This window comes from Acanthochromis polyacanthus, chromosome 9, assembly GCF_021347895.1.
Source record: "Acanthochromis polyacanthus isolate Apoly-LR-REF ecotype Palm Island chromosome 9, KAUST_Apoly_ChrSc, whole genome shotgun sequence".
In the NCBI taxonomy this organism is placed as follows: Eukaryota; Metazoa; Chordata; class Actinopteri; family Pomacentridae; genus Acanthochromis; species Acanthochromis polyacanthus.
This window is the reverse complement of record NC_067121.1, coordinates 13,481,340-13,507,867: the sequence shown is the minus strand read 5'-3', so window position 1 is coordinate 13,507,867 and position 26,528 is coordinate 13,481,340. Positions and strand designations below refer to the sequence as shown.

At 38.5% G+C, this 26,528-nt stretch overlaps 1 protein-coding gene and 1 long non-coding RNA gene across 3 annotated transcripts in view; one reads left to right on the top strand and one right to left on the bottom strand.

Moving 5' to 3' along the window:
- Positions 1 to 1,022: 1,022 nt before the first annotated feature.
- LOC127535420 (uncharacterized) lies at positions 1,023 to 2,590 on the bottom strand. Of its 2 annotated transcripts, none has more exons than XR_007944268.1 (3): positions 2,325 to 2,590; positions 1,488 to 1,596; positions 1,023 to 1,328 (listed from the first exon to the last, which is right to left on the bottom strand). It is a non-coding gene; the product is annotated as an uncharacterized LOC127535420 (long non-coding RNA). The 2 variants fall into 2 exon arrangements; XR_007944267.1 differs by having other exon boundaries at positions 1,080 to 1,328; positions 1,488 to 1,632; positions 2,325 to 2,443.
- Positions 2,591 to 10,972: 8,382 nt separating this feature from the next.
- The window catches only part of LOC110972337 (potassium voltage-gated channel subfamily B member 2-like), a 28,221-nt gene continuing 12,665 nt past the window's right edge, over positions 10,973 to 26,528 (top strand). Inside the window, exon 1 of the mRNA XM_051953350.1 lies at positions 10,973 to 11,731. Within this exon, the coding sequence (XP_051809310.1) occupies positions 11,147 to 11,731 (585 nt within the window). The 5' untranslated portion in view covers positions 10,973 to 11,146. The remainder of the gene's footprint in view (positions 11,732 to 26,528) is intronic.

Sequence of the window (26,528 nt, the reverse complement as noted above, 5' to 3'; positions counted from 1 at the left end):
GATATATATATAATGAAAGTCGATATATATATAATGAAACTTGATATATATATAATGAAACTTGATATATATATAATGAAACTTGATATATATATAATGAAAGTTGAGATATATATATAATGAAAGTCGGAATATAGAATGTTCAGATTTTCATTCCATCTATTCAAAGTTTCATTCCATATATTCAGACTTTTTCCTACTGAGCCCTGGAAGGACATGGCAAACAAAAACAGGAACCTTATTGGACATTTGCTCTTCAGATGAGCTCTTCTGTGATTATCTGTCTTCATGGTTGTCACAGGGAACGGCGACTACGTTTGAGAAAACAGGTAATTTTTAGAGATGTTTTGATTCTGAACACTGAACGTGTTAGCATTAGCTTAGCTACTTAGCTTCGACTACATTTGCATCCCTACATAGCTTAAAGGTTAAACACATGCACCATATGTTGATGATAATGATAATATCTATGTTTATCTTTATAGCTGGTCTTAAGGCTAATTACGAGGCAGAGGTCAGCTGCTGCCTGGACACATCCATGATCACGCCACTGGTGGGACACAATTGTACTGGATTTCAGCTGAAGGCTGTTGTTCTGTCCAAACTGAGACATTTTTATTGTGACATACCCTCCACTGTTGTTAGCTTTTGATTCAATAAATTTTTTTGAGATGAGGAAATCACTATTGCATGTTTCTAGTTAAATACCCTATTTTTATGATATATCACTAAAGCATGCACTTTTTATATTTTCCATCAATTTCACCCAAAAGTTGAATAACTACTTGTGAGCAGTGTATGTAGACACATAATAGAAGCACATTTCAATAATATGTCTGCTGCAGTAGTGCAGTTTATCTACCTAGATTGGTGTAACAGTAAAAAAAAACACATATGCTACTGATGTTTCTGACTAAAATCTGCTTGAAAAGCACAACTGCTTATCTGTCAAAATGTGTGTAACAAAAGTGTGCACTGAACACTGAATAAAGTCTCTGTAGATTATAGACAAAATTTGCATCTCTCATCACAAATTTCTGTTTATTCACCCAAAGTGCATGAGTAAAATACAAAACAGGTGAAGTACTAAAAAAGATTTATTTTCTAGAAAAGCCAATAGTCAACAATGCAGTTTAATTCTGGGACAGTTGCTCCAGCACCGACGCCATGCGTCCCATCAGTGCAACCAAGGTTTTCATTCATCTTCTGGATGTTCTGGAGAATGGCAGAGGTCACGTCTTGGTGTCTTCCGATCTGTTCCAAGAACCGTTCCTCTGACCTCTCCAGATACTGCAGAGGATCCAAAGCAGCTTCCTGGTTCCCTTTTCCTGCATAAAAGCACCAAAAAGTACTAGTTGTCAGTAATTATTTTCTATTTTCATAAACACAGTTAACTTAAAGTAAATGTTCTATTTTGTGATTTTAGGATGGGTCAAAAGATAACATACTGATCATGTTGATGTCTGCATAGTCTAAACAGATCTTACTTGATTTGGTCTGTAGAGAGGAGGACGGCGTGGAGGAGCTGCAGGACGGAACCAGTAAGCTGCAGACTAGTGCTCCTGGTAACTGGACCTCATCATCCAAGGCCGACAACTTAATAAAATGAACAAGACATGCTGTTGATAGCATCTGTAATACAAATGATTTTATCCATTAACTGATTTATTGCTTTGTCCATACAATGTTAGAAAGTGTTACAAATAATACCTGTAATAATTTCCAACAGTGATAAATGCCTTGTTTTATTTTAAAACAAAAAACACCAAAAGCATCTGTGTATAAGAAATCAGTGCATTGGATTTCCACATCTGCAAAGCTAGAAAATCACACATCAGAATTTTACCTTGAAATTATGAAAATAGCTGCAGATTACCAGTACTCTTTACTTCATTGTGTTAACTTGATCATTTGAATCAGTTTTTTAGACTTGTATTACTGATACGAAACATAATCAACACATAAATTAAAATGTGTTCGCAAAGAGTTCACTGGTTCTTCAAGGAAAATTTCAATGATAACCATATAGTTCAGTAATATGATTAATGGGTCATTGTGTAACAGCGTGGGAGGTTCTGAATACAGGTCTTGGACTGAAATATTGCTGCTGCTTTCCTCCGGTTTTATAAGGAGTTGTTTCATAGCTTGTTAGCTTACTAGCGGCTAACTGGCTGGCAAACAATAGTTCAACGCCAACCTCCAATCAGTGATCCGGTGTCCGGACCGCGTTAGCTGGCGGAACGTTCATAATACTGATGTGGGACTGTTGTAGCTAGCGTATTCATAGTAGGATAACAGCAGGATGTTGGAGAAATAAAACTTACCATTATCAGGATCGCTGGTCTGCATGGCAGACTCTTAGCGCATCGCACTGCTTGAATGTCTGTGTATTTCAGGCCGATTTCAAAATAAAACTCAATAAAATTCTCGTCCGGGTGAGTGTCCTTCATTGTCGCTTCGCCATACGGACATGTCCCTTCCGGGGCTCGGTAGGAAAAAAAGATTTGATATATATATAATGAAAGTTGATATATATATATATATAATGAAAGTCGATATATATATATAATGAAAGTTGATATATATATATAATGAAAGTTGATATATATATAATGAAAGTCGATATATATATAATGAAAGTTGATATATATATAATGAAAGTCGATATATATATAATGAAACTTGATATATATATAATGAAAGTTGATATATATATAATGAAAGTCGATATATATATATATATATATATATATATATATATATATATATATATATATATATATCAAGTTTCATTATATATATATCAAGTTTCATTATATATATATCGACTTTCATTATATATATATATCAAGTTTCATTATATATATATCGACTTTCATTATATATATATCAAGTTTCATTATATATATATCAAGTTTCGTTATATATATATCGACTTTCATTATATATATATCAAGTTTCATTATATATATATCAAGTTTCATTATATATATAATTTCCTAAACGGCATGCCATATATATATATATATATATATATATATTTATACAGTGAACCCTCGTTTATCATGGGGGTTACGTTCCAAAAAGAACCCGCGATAGGTGAAATCCGTGAAGTAGTCAGCTTTATTTTTTACAGTTATTATACAATACTGCACTTGGGGGAGCGCTGCAGCTGCAGCCGGTGGACGCCGCAGCGGTACTCTTGCCTCAGAGAGCGGGCCGGCTGAATCAATCGGAGCAGTCGGGGGTGGGGAAGGCTCGCGCCAGTGCTCTTCTCCTGGGGAGCGCGGCTGCGGTGGCCAGAGATGGCTGGGGACCACGTCCACTGTCCGGTTGACGGCGGGGGAAAAGAAGGCTGCTCTGTCGGCTCCGTCTTTCAGGGTGTCTCACTACAAGGAGAGAAATGATCCAGCGCTCCACAGCAGGCAGCGCTGGCCTGTATGGCAGAGGAGACCAGGCACGGAGACTGTTCACGTTGGTCAGTCCCTTAGCCAATCAGGATGCAGAACACAACGCGCTGTTTAAAAAAAAGCATAAAAAAAACTGCCCTAAAAAAAATCCGTGAAACAGCGAAGCCGTGAAAGGTGAACCGCGTTATAGCAAGGGTTCACTGTATACATATATATAGTGCCTTGTGAAAGTTTTCGGCCCCCTTGAACTTTTCAACCTTTCGCCACATTTCAGGTTTCAAACATAAAGATATAAAATTTTAATTTTTTGTCAAGAATCAATCGTGAAGTGGAATGAAATTTATTGGATATTTTAAACTTTTTTAACAAATAAAAACCTGAAAAGTGGGGCGTGCAATATTATTTGGCCCCCTTGCATTAATACTTTGTAGCGCCACCTTTTGCTGCAATTACAGCTGCAAGTCGCTTGGGGTATGTCTCTATCAGTTTTGCACATCGAGAAACTGAAATTCTTGCCCATTCTTCCTTGCAAAACAGCTCGAGCTCAGTGAGGTTGGATGGAGAGCGTTTGTGAACAGCAGTCTTCAGCTCTGCCCACAGATTCTCGATTGGATTCAGGTCTGGACTTTGACTTGGCCATTCTAACACTTGGATACGTTTATTTGTGAACCATTCCATTGTAGATTTGGCTTTATGTTTTGGATCATTGTCCTGTTGGAAGATAAATCTCCGTCCCAGTCTTAGGTCTTTTGCAGACTCCAACAGGTTTTCTTCCAGAATGGTCCTGTATTTGCCTCCATTCATCTTCCCATCAATTTTAACCATCTTCCCTGTCCCTGCTGAAGAAAAGCAGGCCCAAACCATGAGGCTGCCACCACCATGTTTGACAGTGGGGATGGTGTGTTCAGGGTGGTGAGCTGTGTTGCTTTTACACCAAACATATCGTTTTGCATTGTGGCCAAAAAGTTCCATTTTGGTTTCATCTGACCAGAGCACCTTCTTCCACATGTTTGGTGTGTCTCCCAGGTGGCTTGTGGCAAACTTCAAACGAGACTTTTTATGGATATTTTTGAGAAATGGCTTTCTTCTTGCCACTCTTCCATAAAGGCCAGATTTGTGCAGTGTACGACTGATTGTTGTCCTATGGACAGACTCTCCCACCTCAGCTGTAGATCTCTGCAGTTCATCCAGAGTGATCATGGGCCTCTTGGCTGCATCTCTGATCAGTCTTCTCCTTGTTGGAGGTGAAAGTTTAGAGGGACGGCCGGGTCTTGGTAGATTTGCAGTGGTCTGATACTCCTTCCATTTCAATATGATTGCTTGCACAGTGCTCCTTGAGATGTTTAAAGCTCAGGAAATCTTTTGTATCCAAATCCGGCTTTAAACTTCTCCACAACAGTATCTCGGACCTGCCTGGTGTGTTCCTTGGTCTTCATGATGCTCTCTGCACTTTAAACAGAACCCTGAGACTATCACAGAGCAAGTGCATTTATACGGAGACTTGATTACACACAGGTGGATTCTATTTATCATCATCAGTCATTAAGGACAACATTGGATCATTCAGAGATCCTCACTGAACTTCTGGAACGAGTTTGCTGCACTGAAAGTAAAAGCGCCGAATAATATTGCACACCCCACTTTTCAGTTTTTTATTTGTTAAAAAAATATAAAATATCCAATAAATTTCATTCCACTTCACGATTGTGTCCCAATTGTTGTTGATTCTTGACAAAAAAAATTACAATTTTATATCTTTATGTTTGAAGCCTGAAATGTGGCAAAAGGTTGAAAAGTTCAAGGGGGCTGAATACTTTCACAAGGCACTGTATACATACATACATACATACATACATACATACATACATATATATATATATATATATATATATATATATGTATATATGCATGAAGCAAATGGAGGCCATACTCGGTATTGACTGTTGTGACTTTGTGTTTGGCAGGTGCCGTTTTCTTTTGTGGAATTCTTTATTTTGAAATCATTCTTGAAACTTTAGATTTTTGTTTCTATATGTCAATATGCTAAAGAAATGATTCATATGAAGAAAATCCAGTTTCGGGCTTCAAAATAAAATTATGCTGAAAAATATGGTCTCAAAGTTTTTAATGACTGTCAGTGTGTGTATATATATATATATATATATATATATATATATATGCACATAATTCTGAATATATGGAATCAAACTGATGTTATGTGCACTGGTACTTTCATAGGGAGCACTCCAGGCAAAATAAAGCCATGCAACATTTCAGTCGCCACTTGTTCTCAGTCGGGGTAAATGCCTGTCAGGTTTTTTGGACAGTTTTTAAAAAACTCTACTGCAATTTCGATACAGCGGTAGCTGTGGTTCAAACACCTCTTCATGTTAGTCAGGGTTCAGTAAAAACAAAACGAAGCTTGCTACTACAAATCGCTGTGGATAAAGTGTCTGAAAATAAATGTAATGGAATGTATATCCACCTAACCTCCTTAGCGGAAGTTATCAAAAGAGATCCAGGAAGAACAGAACGGAATGAGACCGTCAGCAGGGCTCGAGGCGAGCAGAAGTTCAGCTGGAAACAAGCTGTTGATCTGGAGCTGTCCTTGGTACTGAACGCCTCAATCCAATTATCCTGTCCCGAGAAGGGAGGGGGAAGGTAGGGAGGAGGTTCTCTCTCTCTCTCTCTCTCTCTCTCTCTCTCTCTCTCGCTCGCTCGCTCGCTCGCTCGCTCGCTCGCTCGCTCTCTATTCTGTCCTCCTGCGGGGTAGCATCTCTCTCTCTATCCGCTGTGTGTTTCCTTATGCAGAAACTCGCGGCAATACCTTTCCTGGGACATTTACTCTCTTGCGCTGCCAAAATGCGGCTCCCCAGCGGCCTCTGTGTTCTCTGCAGACTCCACCGGTCGGATGGGAGGCGAAGCAGCTGTGATAACTGAGAGGGTGCTATGGTGGGACCTCCTGGAAAGCAAAAAGTTCCACACTTCTAAGACATCAGCACTTTCACGGAGGTAGGTCACACGGAGGTTCTTTTCATTTCTCGACTTAGCTGTCTTTAAAATGTTTACTTGACTGCTATGAAGTTAATTCGGTGATAGAGAACAGATTAAACTAGAAGGTGATATAGATGCTATAGACATATTTTTTGTTTACTTTCTTATACCTTTGAAAACTTTGGGTGGACAAACATGAGTTTACCCTGAGTCACCTTAATGTTCTGACGGAAATGAACACTCTCACTTTGGATTGTTAGTCTGGGATCTATGTCCAGTTTCTAAACTGTCCTGCTTTGATTAAAGAAATTGAAGAGAAGAAAAATGTCTTTCCTATAGTATATATTGTCAGTTACCCCTAAGGCTGTTGTTAATTTAACAAAAATGTATACTACAAAGTGAGTTCATTAATCAAATGCTTATATACAGGAAATAATTGACATTTATTTTGGATGTTAATTACAAGGTATGATCATTTGTGGGTAATGACGTTGCATCTTGGTTCCTGACGTAGACTTCATGTGTCCTGAGTGTCCCAGGAGAAGATAGACAGTCTATAATTAACTAAGGCAGACTTGAGCCAGGGGAGGCGAAGCTTAATGCCACTACTGGGATTTGTGGAACTCCATTACACAATCAGATAAAGGTCCTGCAGTCAGAGGACTTCTAATGGCAACATAAACCTTTACAGTACAATAGGAGAAAGGCTTCCAAAACAAAAACTGCACTTTAAATTCTGTTCACTCTCTGAAGGTGGGATACAATCTGCATTCATTACTTAACAAAACATGTAAAATGTTTCATTGTCAGGTTTCATAAGAAAGAAATACATTTTCTTGACAAGGGCATAACAGGACTGCCATTTATCAACATGTAACACATCTGCAGTATTCTCATCTAACTAAGGTGGCTTTCAGTATAAATAATCAGATATGCTTTTTTAAAAATTTGGTGCAAAACTCGTTTGTGTGTCCGCTTTTCACTGATTAGCAGATACATTCAGTTCTAACAACAGTTTATATCTAACGTGATGAGACATCAGAAACATAGGTGGCAAACTTTGGTTTATGTTTCAGCCAATTAGACTTTAATATTATATTTCTTTTTATTATATTATTTATTTTAAAAGTGTAATGCAAAGACTGACATGTTTTATTTACACAACAAAAATATGACTGCCACAGAATGTAAAGAGTAGCGTCCATACCAGTCTCTGCTCACTGAACATGTTGTCCAATCATGACCCCAGTCATAATATTTGGTAGATTAATAGACTTGACCAGTCCTGTGCCACCTATCCCTCTGTTTTCCATCTCTGTGTCTGGTGGTCTGATGTTTCTTTCTATAATGTAATATTATAAGGTCTTCACCATACTACGTGGTGTCTTCAGATGATCTACAGTGGGGATCGAAAGTTTGGGCACCCCTGGTAAAAATTTGTATTAATGTATATAAAAAAGCCAAGGAAAGATGGAAAAATCTCCAAAAGGCATCAAATTACAGATGAGACATTCTTATAATATGTCAAAAAAGTTAGATTTTATTTCTATCATTTATATTTTTAAAATAACAGAAAACAAATCATGGTATCTGCAAAAGTTTGGGCACCTTGCAGAGTTTATAGCATGCATCGCCCCCTTTGGAAAGCTGAGACCTGACAGTGTCATGGATTGTTCACAATCCTCGTCTGGAAAGATCAGGTGATGTCAATCTCAAAGGTTTTAAATTCCCAGAGTCATCTGACCTTGCCCCAACAATCAGCACCATGGGTTCTTCTAAGCAGTTGTCTAGAACACTGAAACTTAAAATACAGGGTGACCCAAAAAAAGTTTACACTGGCAGAATACAACATTAATACCATGTTTATTCAGCTTAGAATTAGAATTTATTCACAAATTATACATCGTTGTAAAGAGCATGTACGGTAGATTCTACTTTTCAATGTGTCCCCCCTTAAGTGTCACAACAGCATGCGGGCGCCTGCGGAATGCTTGACAGGTCTTCTTTATGTAGGATGCCGTCATCTTCTCCCAAGATCTAAGAATGGACCTCTCCGAGGCTGGCACAGAAGGGTGTGGCTTCTTACAGGCACTGTCCTCCACAGTTGCCCATATGCTATAATTCAGGGGATTATAGCATATGGGTCCAACTTGCATGCATCCTTGGACCAGAATGCATGCAAGTTGGCATCCAACCATTCCTGAGTCCTTTTGGAGGTGTGTGCTGGTGCTCCGTCCTGCTGGACTTCATGTTCAGATCATTCTTGATGAGCCGTTGCATTGAGGAGCGGCTCACATCAAGCCCACATGCCATCTCTCTCATGGACCTCACAGGATTTGTCTTGATGTGCCGTTTGACCTTGTCAATCAAGTTTTTGGTCCGCACAGACCGGGGATGACTAGACCCAGGCTTTCGTGAGGCTGTTCCAGTATCTTTCAGCTTCTTTTTAATTTTGTAGACTGCACATCTGGATATTCCCAGCTGTGCTGCAATCTCAGTAGGTGTCAGACCGACACGCGGCAATTCAGATACAGCTAAAGTTTTCTTCATTTTCAACAGCAGCACATGAATTTGAAAGAAGAGAGATCACCAGCTGCATTGAGAGACTTTAAGGAATCATTGGAACATGAAAACCTAGTTAGAGATGCTTAAATGGCTTTTAAACAAACAATCAACTGAGTGTAAACTTTTTTTTGGGTCACTCTGTAGTTGACGCTCACAAAGCAGGAGAAGGCTATAAGAAGATAGCAAAGCATTTTCAGGTGCCAGTGTCTGTTCGGAATGTAATGAAGAAATGGCAGTCATCAGGACAGTGGAAGTTAAAACAAGAAAAATATCAGACACAACAGCTCGCAGGATTGTGAGAAAGGCAAGTCAAAACCCACGTTTGGCTGCACGACCCCTCCAGAAAGATCTGGCAGACACTGGATTTGTGATACACTAATCCACTATAGAATAGAATAGAATAGAATAGAATAGAATAGAATAGAATAGAATAGAATAGAACTTTATTTGTCATTGCAACAAGTACAACGAAATTCCAAAAGCCCTTCAGTCAGTGCAAGACAGTGTGAGAAATACGATAAAAGGTGCATTGTACAATAGATACTTGTACAAATATGGTCTTCATGGAAGAGTCATCAGAAAAAAAACTCTTGTATGTCCTCACCACAAAAATCAGCATTTGAAATTTGCAAATGAACATATAGACAAGCCTGATGCATTTTGGAAACAAGTTCTGTGGACCGATGAGGTTAAAATAGAACTTTTTGGTCGGAATGAGCAAAGTTACGTTTGGAGAAGAAAGGGCACAGAATTTAATAAAAAGAACCCCTGTCAAACTGTTAAGCATGGGGGTGGATCAATCATGCTTTGGGGTTGTATTGCAGCCAGTGGCACAGGGAACATGGATTCAATAAAATTTCAGGAAATTTTAGACTCTAACTTGATGCCATCTGTGAAGAAGCTGAAGGTAAAGAGAGGATGGATATGATCGTAAACACACCTCAAAATCCACTGTGGATTACATCAAGAGGCGTAAACTGAAGGTTTTGCCATGGCCTTCACAATCTCCTGACCTCAACATAATTGAAAATCTATGGATAAACCTTAAAAGAGCAGCCCAGAAATCTCAAAGAACTGGAAGACTTTTGTAAGGACGAATGGGCAAAGATATGTGAAACAAGAATTGAAAGATTCTTAGCTGGCTACAGAAAGCATTTACAAGCTGTGATACTTGCTAAAGGGGGCAGTACAAGGTATTAACTCTGCAGGGTGCCCAATCTTTTGCAGATGCCATTATTGTGTTTTCTGTTATTTTGAAAGTGTAAATGATGGAATTAAAATGTAACTTTTTTTTTGACATATTATAAGAATGTCTCATCTGTAATTTGATGCCTTTTAGAGATTTTTCCACCTTTCCTTGGCTTCTTTATGCACATTAATACAAATTTTTACCAGGGGTGCCCAAGCTTTCGATCCCCACTGTATGTTGTGAAATGAAACAATGTAAATAGAATGGAAGGGAATTGAATTGAAGCATTCACTGGGAATTGTCAATGACAAGAGGGCCATGGGGCAAAAATGTGCTAGCAGTATGGGAGTGTTGATCCTCTCTTTCAAAAAGTAATGTAACTGCACAACCTGCTCTAGCTGTCAGAACTCAGTGTGCATAATTTTACTAAAATAAATGCTTTAGGGAATATTAGGTTAACTGACTTTAATTGTATTGTCTGATCTTCACAGATCAGGGGCCATCATGTCAAAATTAACCAAGTTGTACCAAATATACTATATGTAAACTAGCATGAAAAATTGTATGCATTGCATGTTGCAGCAAAAAAAGAAAATCATGCTTAATGTCAAACTGTCCTTCGGCAGGATTCTGTAACACGTATGACGTTCTTTTTTAAAATCAGTGTAATGTTTTTAGTGTGACTGCACAGTGTATAAATGTGGACAGTAACAAAGGTCACAAGGAGACTATAGTAGTCATAGAGAATTGGATCACATCACAACTCTCGTCAGTCTTGTGAAATATGTTTTGTCTTGTTTTTCCAGACATGGACCTGACCAGAAGTTCAGTTCTCTGAAGACAGTGAGGTGAGCTTGGTGGGCTTGGACAACCTTCCACTGGCCAACGAGCACCATCATCTGAAGAGCTGCAGACATTCACAGACATCACACTGACCTCTCGACGTGACCCACGACCATTATAAATCAGCAGTGTAACCAGAGCAAACATGACAGACAGAGTTAGCTACAGTACACCCAAAGCAAACCCCCGGCCTGCCGCACCTCCTGTTCTGCCCCCTGAGCCGATCGACATCATTCGCATTAAGGCGCGCTCTCGGAGGGTCAGGCTTAATGTTGGAGGTCTCACACATGAAGTCCTGTGGAGAACGCTTGACCGGCTGCCCAGAACCCGCCTGGGACGGCTAAGGGACTGCAACACCCATGAATCACTGCTGGAGATCTGTGATGACTACAGCCTAACTGAGAATGAGTACTTCTTTGACAGACATCCGGTAGCCTTCTCCTCCATCCTCAACTTCTACAGAACAGGAAAGCTGCACATGATGGAGGAGATGTGTGCATTGTCCTTTGGCCAGGAGCTGGACTACTGGGGCATTGACGAAATCTACCTGGAGTCCTGCTGCCAGGCACGGTACCACCAGAAGAAGGAGCAGATGAATGAGGAGCTGAGAAGGGAGGCTGAGACACTGAGAGACAAGGAGGGAGAGGAGGAGGACCAGGGCTGCTGTCCTGACAAGAGACAGAAACTTTGGGATCTTCTGGAGAAACCCAGCTCCTCTGTAGCTGCAAAGGTAACACACACACTGTACACATACTAGTAAAGTTAAATTGCACTCTAAAATAGAATTTAAGTCATTAGAATTTAAATTTGGAAGCCTGTTATAGTTTCTGTGGCATTTGGAAGATGGTGGTGTTTTCCAGGCAGGAAGGATCTAATGAGAGGATTGTGCAGAGATATAGGAAATGTATGATAGAATTTTTGTAGCTTGATCAATAACAAAAATCAGAGATACTCTACAGATTTTTGGCATTCTTCTCAAGTATGTTTTTCCTTTATTATTACAATAGAACAAAGACATGGAAATGAGATGACATTGAACAAAGCAAGAATCCTTAACTTAAATCAAGCCAATGTCCATAAAATTACTACACATAGTTATACTGTACAACCTAAATCCTACGGCCACCAAGACATGGCTATAATAACTCCATCTTTGTTTTTAATGAGTCCCTTTGCTGAAGTCATAAACCACCAGAGAACCTTGTTACAGAGACTTTTTTTTTTTCACATGCTGGCTTACTGAGGTCACAAGAACAACATTTTATTATGATGATTTATTTTTAAAAATTGTTACAAAGGCAAGGTGTTATGCTCTTATTCAGTTTCATGCTCATGTTACAACTACTACTCTTACTTTTGATGATTTAAATTCATTTTGATTCCAAAACCTCTGTAATCAGAAAATCTATATCTGATCGACGGCCGTAATTTGGGTAATTTACAACTGCATGCCAGCATTCCAGTACAACAGAAAGTCTGCATCTGTCACAAAAATGTATTAGTAGTGCCTGTCAGTCCAAGAAATGACTCTAAGATATCAGATGAACCCAGGTCTGTCCCTCCTACTCTGTTACATCTGCCCTTATGATGTTTAGCATTATGCAGTCCCTGTGGAAAGATCGTTGGCCATTAGAGAGCTATCAGGACCATATTTCTCTTTCATCTATAAAGTAGAGGTGCCAAGAAGGGGAAGGAGGAGGGATTATTACCCTATATCAACCTGTGCTCTGGCATGTTATTGTTGTGTTAGATTGTCCTGTGGTTCTCACTGATAGAAATGTTGTGATTGAATTGTGTTTGTACTGATGTGTGTAAACCACGCATCTAAAAAAGATTTTAATTTCTGAACAACAGTTATTGAGCACAACCACGTTATATCTAGTTGAATAATTCTAGCATTAGGCAGCCTCTTTAGCGAAACTCTGTTCTCATCAACCTTCAATGATGATAAGTTGCATTTTAAAAGATACAGACTAGTCCTGGTGCGAGGACCTCCAGCTTTGAAAGGGTTAAAGTACAAATATATTCAAATTGCAAATCAAATAAACAGCCACACACAGAACAAAGCAACATATGTTCCACTTTTCTCTAGCAGTGTTTATCCAATCACAAAGTTTGAGTTAAAATTTTCCGGGTCTGCTTCAAACATATTACACTGGGGATGACTGGAATTTAGTTGGTTGTGCACATAGCATTGAAAAATTACATTTCCACTCTGTTACTCTGGATAATCCAGAGTTCTGTGGACATGGTGAAACGATTTCGTCAGAACCATTTTCTGCTGAAGAAAAAATCCGTGTAAGAACCATTGCCTGTGTGTCTGCGGATTTTCCCAAATTGTTTAATACTTTGGGTGAGCAGTATGATCCAGGTATACAACAATGAGTGACAAATCGTGCAGAGTTTCTCTTATTTGTACTTACGCCAGTGAATGTAAACAACCAACTTTTTGAGGAGAGCCCTTTTGGAATGTGTGGATTTTTTTCTTCTTCTTCTTTCTTAGTCTGTTTTTTGAGTTGGATTTTTGAAGGCCTAAAAATACTCGAAAATGTGTGAAAATTCATACACGCATCAGGACTGGAGAAAAAATTAATATTTTAGGGGAACTGCTTAGGTGTGTGACAAAATGGCTCAATAGTACCACCTGGAAAATTTCAAACAGGAACTATTTCTATTATCTAAATCAGCTATTTGTCTTTCCAGTTCCACCTGTTTTAATTTGGAGTCTTTCTTTTTTCTTTTTTGCCATAAAAGGTATTACCTGACCTCTTAAATATGCCTTAAGGGCTTCCCAGACAGTCAAAATAGAAAAATCTGGTGTGATATTTAAATCTAAGAAAAGAGAGATTTGGTCTGACATAAAGTTCAAAAAATTTTCATCAGATAATAGACAAGAATTGAATCTCCACATTCATCTGGGAATCCCAAAATCTGAAACGCTCAGTTTAAAAAAAGGGGAGCGTGATCCGTCACTACTATGGGTTGGTATTCACATGACTGAACATCTGATGTCAGTTTATTGTCAGTAAATGATATAAATAATAAATAAAATAGTCACTACTACATGTTTGATGAGCATTCCAAGCTCAAAGAATTTTAATATGAGAAAGTTTGATGCACCAGTTGTAATTTCTTACACACACCATCTCTCTTAATCTGATCTTCATTTTACAATAATTTACTGATGGCAGATGGAAGGGTTGCAGGACATACACACATGGACAAAATTGTTGGTACCCCTCGGTTAATGAAAGAAAAACCTACAATGGTCACAGAAATAACTTGAAACTGACAAAAGTAATAAATAAAAAGTTATATGAAAAGTAACCAATGAAAATCAGACATTACTTTTGAACCGTGGTTCAACAGAATTATTTTTAAAAATGAAACAGGCCTGGACAAAAATAATGGTACCCCTAGAAAAGACTGGAAATAATGTGACCATAGGGACATGTTCAATCAAGGTGTGTCCTCTAATTAGCATCACAGGTGTCTACAAATTTGTAATCAGTCAGTCGACCTATTTATAGGGCCACAAGTAGTCACTGGACTGTTTCGTGACATGGTGTGTACCACACTGAACATGGGCCAGAGGAAGCAAAGAAGAGAGTTGTCTTGAATCTGTGCAGGGTACAATGAAATCTCATGACTATCAAGGTATTCTAGAGAGAAATGTGTTGTCCAGTGTTTGAAAGCTTGGTCTCAGTCGCAGGTAATGGGTCTTGCAACAGGATCATGACCCAAAGCTCACACCTAAAAATATCCAAGAATGGCTAACAGGAAAACATTGGACTATTCTGAAGTGGCCTTCTATGAGCCCTGATCTAAATCCTATTGAACATCTGTGGAAGGAGCTGAAACATACCATCTGGAGAAGGCACCCTTCAAACCTGAGACAACTGGAGCAGTCTGCTCAAGAGGAATGGGCCAAAATACCTGTTAAGAGGTGCAGAAGTCTCATTGACAGTTACAGAAATTGTTTGACTGCAGTGATTGCCTCAAAAGGTAGTGCAACAAAATATTAAGTTAAAGGTACCATCATTTTTGTCCAGGCCTGTTTTGTGAGTTTATTTTTGTTAAATAATTCTGTTAAACCGTGGTTCAAAAGCAATGTCTAATTTTCATTGCTTCATTTTCATGGAATTTATATTTATTACTTTTGTCAGATTCAAATTACTTCTTTGACCATTGTGGGTTTTTCTTTTATTAACCGAGGGGTACCAACAATTTTGTCCACAGGTGTAGGTGATTGAACCTCTTCAAAAATCCCCAAATTCCATGTAAAAATCTTTTTTTAAAGGAAAGCACAATATTTTCCGTTACATAATTTGTTTAAAAAATGCTGTGACATCTGCTTGGTTTTATTTTTTTGGATTAATGAAAGTGGTTTGGAGATGGTAAAGACTCTGACAGGTTTTCACTTTTGGTGCAATCGAGAGGTGGTTCATGTTTTGGATATTTTTTTATCTGATGAAAAGATGATGTAATTTGTTTTATAGTGTAATTTGTTTTATAAATAAATATGGATTTCTAGTGAGATAGATTCGTGAGTGTGTGTGTGCAGTGTATACCAAACATCGCACATTGTCTGTTCTTCTCTCTTTTTTTCTAAGCTTTGTGAATTACATATTGCAAGCTTAGAGTCATCTGACAGTTTGTTTACCACAGCAAGCTTACTGTGCTTGTTTTATTGTCTGCAGCAGAGCAGGCAGACTGCAGATAGACAGCTAAATACACAATCCAAGCAGAGCATTAGTCCATTTCTAATGATGTGACAGCAGGGCACATTTGTCTGTTATTGCTAAATACACTAAGTCCTTGTCACTATGGAAGGAATTCAATAATAGTACAACTTTGTTCACTGAAGCACATATGAGAGGAGAATACAGGATTTGTTTTTATTTTATTTTTATTTATTTTTTGCACAATGGCACAAACATTTTGAGCTGAGGAAATCTGCTTCATCTTCATCATGGATTATTGTGCAGCTCATAGTTTACATGTAATGACAACATTCAGACTCAGGGAAGGAAGTAGACCATACTTTTTGTAAATCAAATGACACTAACGTGTACAGATCAGTATGGTTGATGTGAATCCAAACGTGACAAACAATATGTATCTAATATAAGAAAGATTGTTGATTTAGCAACAACTGTATCACTTAAATGTAAGGGAAGGAAAGAAAATAGATGTAAGTGCAAAAAATACACAAAAGCAAGTGGTCATGGGAGCCAGCAAACTTGGAGGCTGAAATTGGAAATTGATTCTCCTTTTCTATCTGACTGACTAAAGAGTATTCCAAGCCAAATGCACTGTAAGCAGCCAGCATGAGTAAAGACTGTTCAGAGCTGTGATTTTACTCAAAGCTGATTATCATTTAGAGCCCAAATTTGGGCTTTATCTTGCTCAGTCAATACAAGCAAACACAACATGCAAGATTAAAATCTGGGTGATGCAGATGTGATTCCTTGAGTTCTCAATGAATGTGAGGAGCATTGAGGACTGCTGGAGAATCGCCTCTTTCTGTAACAAAACGAGCAAAATGTTGCACAGAGGAAGAGTCTGGAGTGGTTGAGGGATGCCAGACCACAGGATTTTTCACACGAGTAAGACAAATAAATAGTGTCAGCTTGTTATAATGGTCATATTGTGATGAATGAATGTTACCACTGAAGATATTTTCTTTGCATATTTTTAATACAACCAAAAAATTTGTTGGAGTTATTTTAACCATTTTGCAAAATTAATTTTCATTCTGTCACTGCAAATATTTGTTAGTTAATTTCAGTATGCTATTGAAATTAACTTACAAAGGAATCTTTGCGTGTTAACACACTTGCCAGGCAACCATAATTTCATAAGTAATCAGTGATGCTAAACATCACTGTATAAATGAATTGTGTGGTCAGGAAATTATTACAAAATAATAAATAAACAACACACATGTTTTTTCTTGCCTAGAATAGGTTGATGTTGATCGTCTAACACTGACCTAATTTTGCCGCCACTGATTGGGCAGTATTGAGAAAAAATAGTGACACATGAATTTTAGAAAGAAATTCTAGAAATATCACATTAGTTCCAAGGTTTTTGTGACGTGGGGATTTGTTTTAGTACACATGTACCTGTTTGGCTGAAAGGTCACTGAGTTTGCAAAATGTAAAAAACTGCAATACCAGTAGTAACAATCCAGAAATGGCAGAAATGTTTATGTATGTGAGTGGAAAAGATATCATTATATGTTTTAATCTGTATTATTGCTAAGGCCCTGTGTGTGTAGCTGAACCATTTTATCCCTAACATTGTAAATGCACCAATCTCTATTCTTTGGAATCCATAAATATTACTTGTTGCTGGGACTTAGAACTGTAATCAGCATTTTAGGTGAACACTAGTGAGTCCTGGTAGCTTAGAATGTTTACCCGTGATTCATTAGTAATAAATCTGGGCTCACCTCTGTTCTTCATCATTAAAGTACAGGAAACCAGTTTCAGGATTTTATAGGACTCTTCCATGCTGTAAAGTAGAATTATCAGTTTAGATTAACTCTTGTTTTCATTCCAGTTATTACTTTCTGAACTTCTAATTATGCATTTTTATGGGGGTGTTTACATACAACAAATGCTTAAAATGATTAGATTAGCTAACGAGGGATCAGACTAAACATTATTCACTGAAGGTAAAATAAATGTTATTAGTAATAACCTGAACATTCCTAACGAGCAAAATTAGGTATTGATATTAGTAAATTAAGAGTACACTGGTAGAAATGAAAACTTCAGTTGAACAGAGTCAAAAGTTAAATTTTCTAACTAAAAATTTTATTGAAGGTCTCTTAAATTTTTCTTTTCCACTGTAAGTGTGAAACCTGATGCCATGACCTCCGTACTTACAAAGCTTGATGTTGTGATTTGTGGATTCTGAGCATAGGAGAGGCAGTTGGCTCTAGAGACACCTTAGTGTTGTTTTCTGCACTGAACAGCTGTGAACCATGTTGACAATTCCCACAGCATGAGAATTTATCCTTTATATTTGTGGATCAGAAAAATAAACACAGTATCTAGCAATATGGCCAACATTTGCACCAAATGCAGGGTCTAGTTCAGACTCCATTATATAACGTGCATATTGTATTGTGGTGTATATCGCTGGACATTTCTCAGCTACACATACATAAAAATAAATGAAGTCCAATTTACAGATAGTTGGTCTCTCTAAAAATACAACTGCGCTGGCCTTCAAAAGGTCCATGTGACTATGTAGGAACCGTAGTGTCAGCAGGAGGGAAGCTGCTTAGGCCACTCTGCACTGACACCAGCCATGTGTCACTCTATAACAGCATTGATGCAGCTCAGCACATAACCAATAGGAATGCCTCTTCCTAGTGGCATGGACAGGTCAGTGCTACAGTTGATTATAAAAGGAGCATGAAAAACATGGTGCATTGTCTGCTCTGGAGGAAAGACACACAGACAAGACAGCAGTTCGGAGTCTGGATGGACAACTGTTCATAATAGTTTGGTTTTTATTTGATAGTATGAATATCAAATGTTCAAATAATAGAGATTAGTTTTATACACTTTACATAATCTGTGTAATCTTCTTATTTTGGTCTCTGATTACACTTTTTGACATGTTCCCTTTTGTAGTACCACACACACACACTCAAACTGGATTTTTTACCTTTCAGTTTCTCTTCTGTTTTCAAACAGTCTGTAAAACATATCTAATGCTTCAGGCTCAACATTTTTAAAGATCATAATGAAAACAAAACACTTGAATTTTCTTTTCTTTTCCTGTATACAGTTCATTCTAGTATAAAACTGAATATGAGTGAATTTAGGTGAAACAAACTTTGAGATACAATAGCATGGCAACATACATACTCGCTTTCTCTCTCTCTCGCTCTCTCTCGCTCTCTCTTTCTCTCTCTCTCTCTCTCTCTCTCTCTCACACACACACACACACACAGACACACGCAGTATGACTTAGGAGTATGGCTTAATCTCCTTTGGAGCTTTTACCAGGACTGCTACTGCTGCAAATAGACTAAATGTTGGCAGGTTGGATAGACTGTCCTGTCCACTGTCTGACCTGCAGCAGAAACAGAAGAGTGTCAAGACAAAAGAATTTTGAGCCAGAAAAATAGCTCATATGCCAGTTAGTGGAATTTTATAAAAATGCATTATTCAAGGACAATATCTTTTTTTCATCCAATGTATAACAAAAAAAGCTCCAAAATGTACAATGCCTCACAGACTGCATCACTGTGGTCAGTTGCAGTCTGTGGGGATATTTCTATCTGTGTTTCAACAAATATTTTTAACTCAGTTTATTTTAAAAAAATGATAAAATTCTGTCCAAATAGTTAAGCTTCAAAACGTAAAAATAAAGAGAACGATGACAAGAAAAAGGAGGAGGGGCGAGGACAAGGGAAAAACCAAAACCAAACCTAAACACAGACCATGACATTTTTCATTTTGTTGACCTCAAGCTCTGCTTTATGACATGAAAAGGATTTCCTGGAGTTCAGAAAGGCAAAGCTTTTAAATCCAAATGGTTTTTAAGGGGCGATTATTTATATACAAATGTGATTTTTTTTTTCTCACAACCAGTCGATGGGGAGGAGATCTGTCGTCTGTGTATTCAGTTTTATCATTTTAGAATTTTGCTTTAATTTTAAATGATTTTTACTCACGTCTGAGCTAGCGATGATCAGGGCTATATGCCTTTTAAGCTCCACTTTCATTTCAAAAGTGGCCACAGTTGCATTTGGTCACTCCTGCTGCCTTTCAGGACACATAAATACAGCACTGAGGGCTGTAACATTAGAAAAATGATTATATTTATACTTTAGCAATTCACACATATAATATCATTAAATGAGATCCTTCCTTAGTGAAAAAGAAATTATAATTTTTTGGTGTTGTGTTTTGAAATCAGCATCTTGTTCCCAGCCTGTTCCTGAGCAGAACAGAAGGAAGAATTGAGAATTGAGGCAGGGATGATGCTTTTTATCTGACATGAGTCAGATGTTTTATGCGAACATGTCTATAAAAAATGAATGTAACACAGAGGCTTTACAAACTGGTGGGATGAGTGCAACACAATACATAACTAAAAGGCTGGCCATTAGATGTTGGAAAATAACTTCCTGCTTCACTCTTGACTTTATGCTAGTATTTTAGTACAATGGATAATTACAACAAACGTGTCCAGTGAATTTGCTATTAACTTCCTCTCCACAGAAGCAGTTTATATTATATACTTACATTGTAGTATTGTGTCTGACTTGCATGCGTTAATTACACTGTAATGATGTTCATCAGGTTCAGATAAAAGGAGACTTTTATGACGTTCCACTTTCCTTTCTGTAGCTTTGTAGACCCAGTTTCCCAAAGAAGTGTTGATGTTAAATAACAGAGAACTGGACCCAAACACGAGATTCAAAAACCATATAAGGAATGAACAGTTTACTGCACTGACTGTAAAATGTGTAGTGAGAAAAAGTTCTCAGGTGGTTATTCAAATGAGTGAAGTGCAGAATAACAGAGGGCAGGGCTTGGTGTGAGCCGACAGAACGGGGGCGGATGTTAGACTGGGAGTCCCAGGAAGAAGTTGGTGAACACAAGTTGACTCTTGTATAGATGTAGACTGCAGCTAGGCAGCTTACAGTCAGCAGAGGCAGGGAAGGAATCTGAAGCACAGAGTCAAAGCAGTTACTGAAGAGTTAATGTACCAGAAACAAAGCAAACTAAATGAGGAGTGTTGGCCGAATGAGGTTCAGTCGATCAGATGAGGAGCACTACACTTAGACAAACACACACACAAACAAAAAAGAGAACTGGGGGCAACAAAAAGTATTAAAGAAATGCAGAGAACAACAGAGAGACTAGGTCAGAACCACATTACATACTCACAATAATATTTGCAAAACTTTAAATGGAAGCTCTCTATTAATGCACTAACTAGTAATCTTTTCAACAGTTACATGAATTTTAAAATTCATTGTGAAATCCCAAGTGAAATTCAGGAAATGCAGGAGTTGTGTGTGTGCAAAATGCCTCCTTCTGCACTGTGTAGGAAACATGTCAGACAGTAGCAAGTAGCTAAATGGCTTCTCTGTAGTCTGTAGTTTACTGGCCCTGTGCCTTTGGATAGGAGCAGAAGAGTGATGTGTATTCACTAATGTACTGACGCTTTCCCATTTTGAATGCTTTAATTCAGATGAGAATTTATTACAGGAAACCGGCAGATCCACAGTGGTTTGCATTTGACAGCAAGTAGTCCTGTCAGCTGGAGTTTTGTTGATAAATGTCTCCATATTTGACTGTTCAGTGTGCATAAGTCAATACTGCTGCTACATTTTCACTGTGCAATAAATGTGCAGGGGTCCGTTTCACGAAGCAGGTTCAACAAACTCTGAGTTTAATCCTCCACTCTGAGTTGATCTACTCTGAGACAGGTAACTCTGAGTTTTCTGTTTCACAACGGCTGATTTGAGTTGGTTTAATCAACTCGGAGTTAAGCGCGTGCACCACAACTCTGAAAAGACAGCATCAATGGAGCCCCGATTCGACGAGTCACCATGGTAACAGGGAAGCGAAAGGCTGCGTTTTTGAACTGGAAATTTTAACACGCTCATATGGCGAGTTTGAAGACGTTTTTAGAAAGAAGTGCAACACCGCTGCAGCTGCAAAAGAGAGGGAGACGGCGTGGAGAACATTGCTGCCCGGATCAATGCGTAAGTTTAAATGTAGTCCTTTGTAATCGTAATAATATTACAGGGAAAAACCGAATGGTAGCCTAGTAAGTTATTTCATTTAGGTGAAATCCCGTGGGGGAGACGCGCACAGGGCAGCAGCTTAAGATGAAATATTCATTGTTCAAACAGGTAAGACCTCGGCATTATCTCATGGAGGTACTTCATGTTGATCATGTTTTACATTGTAAAGTAGCCTAAATATTAAGTGGCTGTTTGACTGTGCAGTTGTTTTATCCACACATAGCCTAAATGTCTGCATCCATATCATATTCTGTTAAATAATTAGGCCTATTTAAACTAACATAGACTTCTGCTCAGCCAACAGAAAGGAAGCAGATGCCTGTAAAACAGTGGTATAAAAGGTGATATATATATATAGAGATAGATAGATAGATTGATAGTCTTTTTTTGTCTTTTGGCCCCTTCACACCACAACAGACCTTGCAATTGTAAGTAGGCAACACTCCAAAGATTTATCCAAATGGTAGTTTAAATGTACTGAAACATGTCACTGATCTAGGATGAAGAGGATGAAACTGTGTCTGCTGCCTTTACAGAGGGGGATCCAGAAAGGCATACAGAGGTATGTTACTGATAGTTCTCTTCTCATTCACATTTTGGGTGGAATATAGAGTGTGACATTTAGCCTACACTGAAGTATTGCACATTCTCATCCTTTTTAACAGAGCATGGATGGACAGCAGCAGGATGGTTCCTCAACTTCCACTGCACAGACTGACACAGTGAGATGGATGTTCAGGAAACACCAGAGGTTCATTCTGTGGAATTCATGTGCAACTGTATAATTTATTGTCCTCTATGTATTCCCAGTTATCAGTAAGACAGATTTACAAACTGCATTTGCTGAGAACCCCCCCCCCCTCAAAATAAATAAATAAATAAATAAAATAAATAAATAAATAAACAGATTAGGAGGGCAGATCTGGAAATTGAATACTTGAGCACAAGTTAGAGGAGGGTGCATTTTGACAGGTGAATTGCGTAAACTACTGCAACATTAACTGAACTATCTCTTTTATTTGTAGGAAATAAAGAAGACCAAATGAAATGTGTATCATGTCTTTATTTGCTGTGGTGGTGATGATGGTGACTTAAACTCTAAAGTGATTATTGCATACGGTGTCTCTGACTGTTCTGCTGTCCTGGATAGCTGCAGGTGGATGGGCTCATCATCTGGGTCTTCAGTTTGTAGGGCAGGGTGTTGCTCTCCTCTAATAATATTATGAAGAACAATACATGTCACAGTAATATCACAGGCCCTCTCAGGGGTCACCCTGAGGAGACGTAGGCGCTGGAAACGGGCTTTCAGCAGGCCTATGGTCATCTCCACCGGGGCTCTGGTCCTGCAGTGAGCCCGGTTGAAGTTCTGTTGGGGGCCTGGTTCAGGGTCAGGGTACGAGGTCATCAGCCTGGGTTGGCATGGTAACCTCTGTCACTCAGCAGAAGGCCATCAAACCCTTCTGTAATGTATAGTGGATACATTAGAGTATATTAAAGGAGGGAGACAAGAGAATTATATTGTGAAAATCTTTAGGCTGCTGACCACGTTGCAGTCTGTTGCTCAGGTTAGACTCTCCATAAATCCTGGATTCATGAACAGACCCAGACCACTTGGCCTCCACATTAGAAATGATGTATACAGCATCAGATATGATCTGGACAGTGCAGAGAATGACAGATGTTGATCTATGATGCAGTCTTTAACATTTAGAAACAGTAGTCAGTCTACCTGTAGCCTACCTGCACATTTATGCTGTGAATAGACTTCCTATTCACATTATCAGTTTCATTATGTGAGGGAGCAGTGATGGGATGTGTGTGCCATCTATGCAGCCAATCATACTGGGAAATACAAGAAATTAATATCATTCACCTGCAATCTTGTGGAACTCCTCCTTGATGGCTCTGACAGGTTTGTGTCCAGGGAAAACCACAAAGATGGTAAAAGTCATTTCAGGTTCAGGCACACTTTTCTGACCGTCCTCCATACAGTTACCTTACTGAAGTGCTCTGCATCTCGGACATTATATAAAAACTTCCATTTGCAAAGAACCGCAGCGCAACACACAATATCTGCTGGATGTGAGAGCATGACTGCGGTTAGTAATGTAAATGTAAGGACGGATTAGGTTGTTTATGTAGATTATGGCCTTGAAATGTTTATGAAACGGTACCGCTCAAAAAGATAATTGTCCGGAAATGATAACAATCTCCCGACGAATATTTAATTCTCTGCGCAGTAATGCTGCTCCTTCATCCACTGGATCGTTAATAAAAGCTGTTCTTCGCCAAAACTTGCCTGCTGACTGAATGTATGAATAAAAGAGGAAATCAAACAGTGTGTGTTGCTGAAAGAGGGCGGAGACAGAGAGAAACTCGAGGTTTTCTGTGATAAACCTGCTCCCGACCAGGTTAGAGTCATAGAGTCTGTTACTGCGGTAACTGACCGAGAGTTTAAGTTCCCTCTCTTTGTGAAACAGGCTAGAGTTACCCCTCAGTCTCTGGGTTCAGTTACTTCGCTTTGTGAAACGGAAAACTTTCCCTCACTTCCGAGTTAACAAACTCAGAGTTTTCACTAAACCCGCTTCGTGAAACGGACCCCAGGTGTGTGTGTGTGTGTGTGTGTGTGTGCGGTGTGTATGTGTGCGTGCGTGTGGTCTTACATGTATATACTGTAAATATTTTTAAGCTATTTTGAATTATTTTTGTTTTCATTTCATGTCAGTCTGATGGCAAGTTTTTGCAACAAATTTCATTCAAATGTGCACCAGCTAGTGTACGTTCTGTCTGACAATAACAGCGGCTATTCTATTCTATTCTCTATTCACCGCTTTATCCTCACAAGGGTTGCAGGGGGTGCTGGAGCCCAGCTGACTCGGGCGAAGGCAGGGGACACCCATGACAGGTCGCCAGTTTGTCGCAGGGCTACATATGCAGACAAACAATCACACTCACATTCACACCTACGGGCAATTTAGAGTTATCAATTAACCTCAGCATATTTTTGGACTGTGGGAGAAAGCTGGAGTACCCGGAGAAAACCCATGCATGCACAGGGAGAACATGCAAATTCCATGTAGAAAGATCCCAGGCCCACCCTGGGATTTGAACCAGGGATCTTCTTGCTGCAAGGCAAAAGTGCTAACCACTACTCCACTGCCCTCTATTCTATTCTATTCTATGCTATGCTATGCTATGCTATGCTATGCTATGCTATGCTATGCTATGCTATGCTATGCTATTTGTGTACCACAACTTTCAATTTGCCAGACTGTCTTTTTAACTCATTTCTTTGCTATTTCATTTGTTTTCTGTATACAACGTAGGCATCAATAATATTTCTTTGAGCTAGTTAATGTTACTGTCTTTCTGAAGGGCACTGGAAAAGATTATTTGTTTGTTTTTATCAGAAAAGCATACCTTCTAGGGTAGCCATCTCATGACCTCTTGTAGCCCATCATATTAGCTACAAATGTTGTAGAAGGTAATGTTCTGCAAAGACACGCAATCACATCAAAAGCAAAATATTATTCCACTAATAAACACGATGCTCTGACTTCAAAAACATTTGTAACAGTTTTTTGGGCAAGACACTGTACCTGAAGTTGCTCTAAGTGGCAGGCAGACACCTTGCATGGCAGCTCTGTCTCTTTGAGTACCACTTAAGTAGACAAAAGATATGTAAGTGCAGACCACTTGCTTTGTGGTTTCTTGCAGATAAGGAACGAGTTGCAGAGTTATTGCTGCTTTTAAGGAAAGTTACAGTCTTGCCAGAACTTACAGAAGGTCTGATTCTGTTAAGCAACTGAGCATCTGATGTCAGTTGCTAAACCAAGCTAGCACTTAGCAGTCTTTCTGCTTTTTATTTTCCACAAGCCAGCAATTGCCCCCCTATCCTCCATCTGTAGTAAGCAGAGGTGGAAGAAGCACTCAGATGCTCTCCTTAAATAAAAGTAATAATATTAAGGTGAAAAAATACTGTGTTTCAGGTGAAAATCCAATATTCAAAGTAAAACAGTGTTCGCTTAAAAATATTTTTAAATGTAAAAGTAACTATTGAGCAGAATGGCCCATTATATTAGACTATATACTGATGCATCAGCTTACTGTATGTTGAAAGTGGCAGAGATGAGACTAATTTTCACTACTTCACACTTTACAGTATTGTGTACTGCACATTAATTTGAAGTAAGAAGAATTTTTTATGTTATGTCAACAGCATTAATGATCTATAATGAATGGGACGACTTGATGATAGAGTGGTGGCCTTAGTGCCACACTATTGCTATTCCCCTGCTCCTTCCACTATTTATCTCTAATGTGTTTTGGAAATAAGAGTCAAAAACTCATCTTTACTAATCAGATTCAAATAAGTACAGCTTTAAATATGTGGTGGAGTAAAAATAAAATATTTTCTCTAAAAATGTCGATATTAAGGCAAAACAATATTCTTGAGCTAAAGTATCAAAACTAACACTTCACTATAGTACTTAAATAAATGTACTTAGTTGCTTTCCATTGCTGCTAGCAAATGTATCTTACATAGCTTATGGCCAACATGTTTTATTCTGTTAACTTCTTCTGCAGCTTAAGAGTTTATTTGTGACAGTGAAATAACACTTCTTAAGAGCAGACTTTCACATAACCTGCAGTCACATGATATCACTTTCATCAGACTTCATAAGGCATTACAGTGACACTGAATGATATTAGTTTGTGCAGGAAAGAATAATGAAAT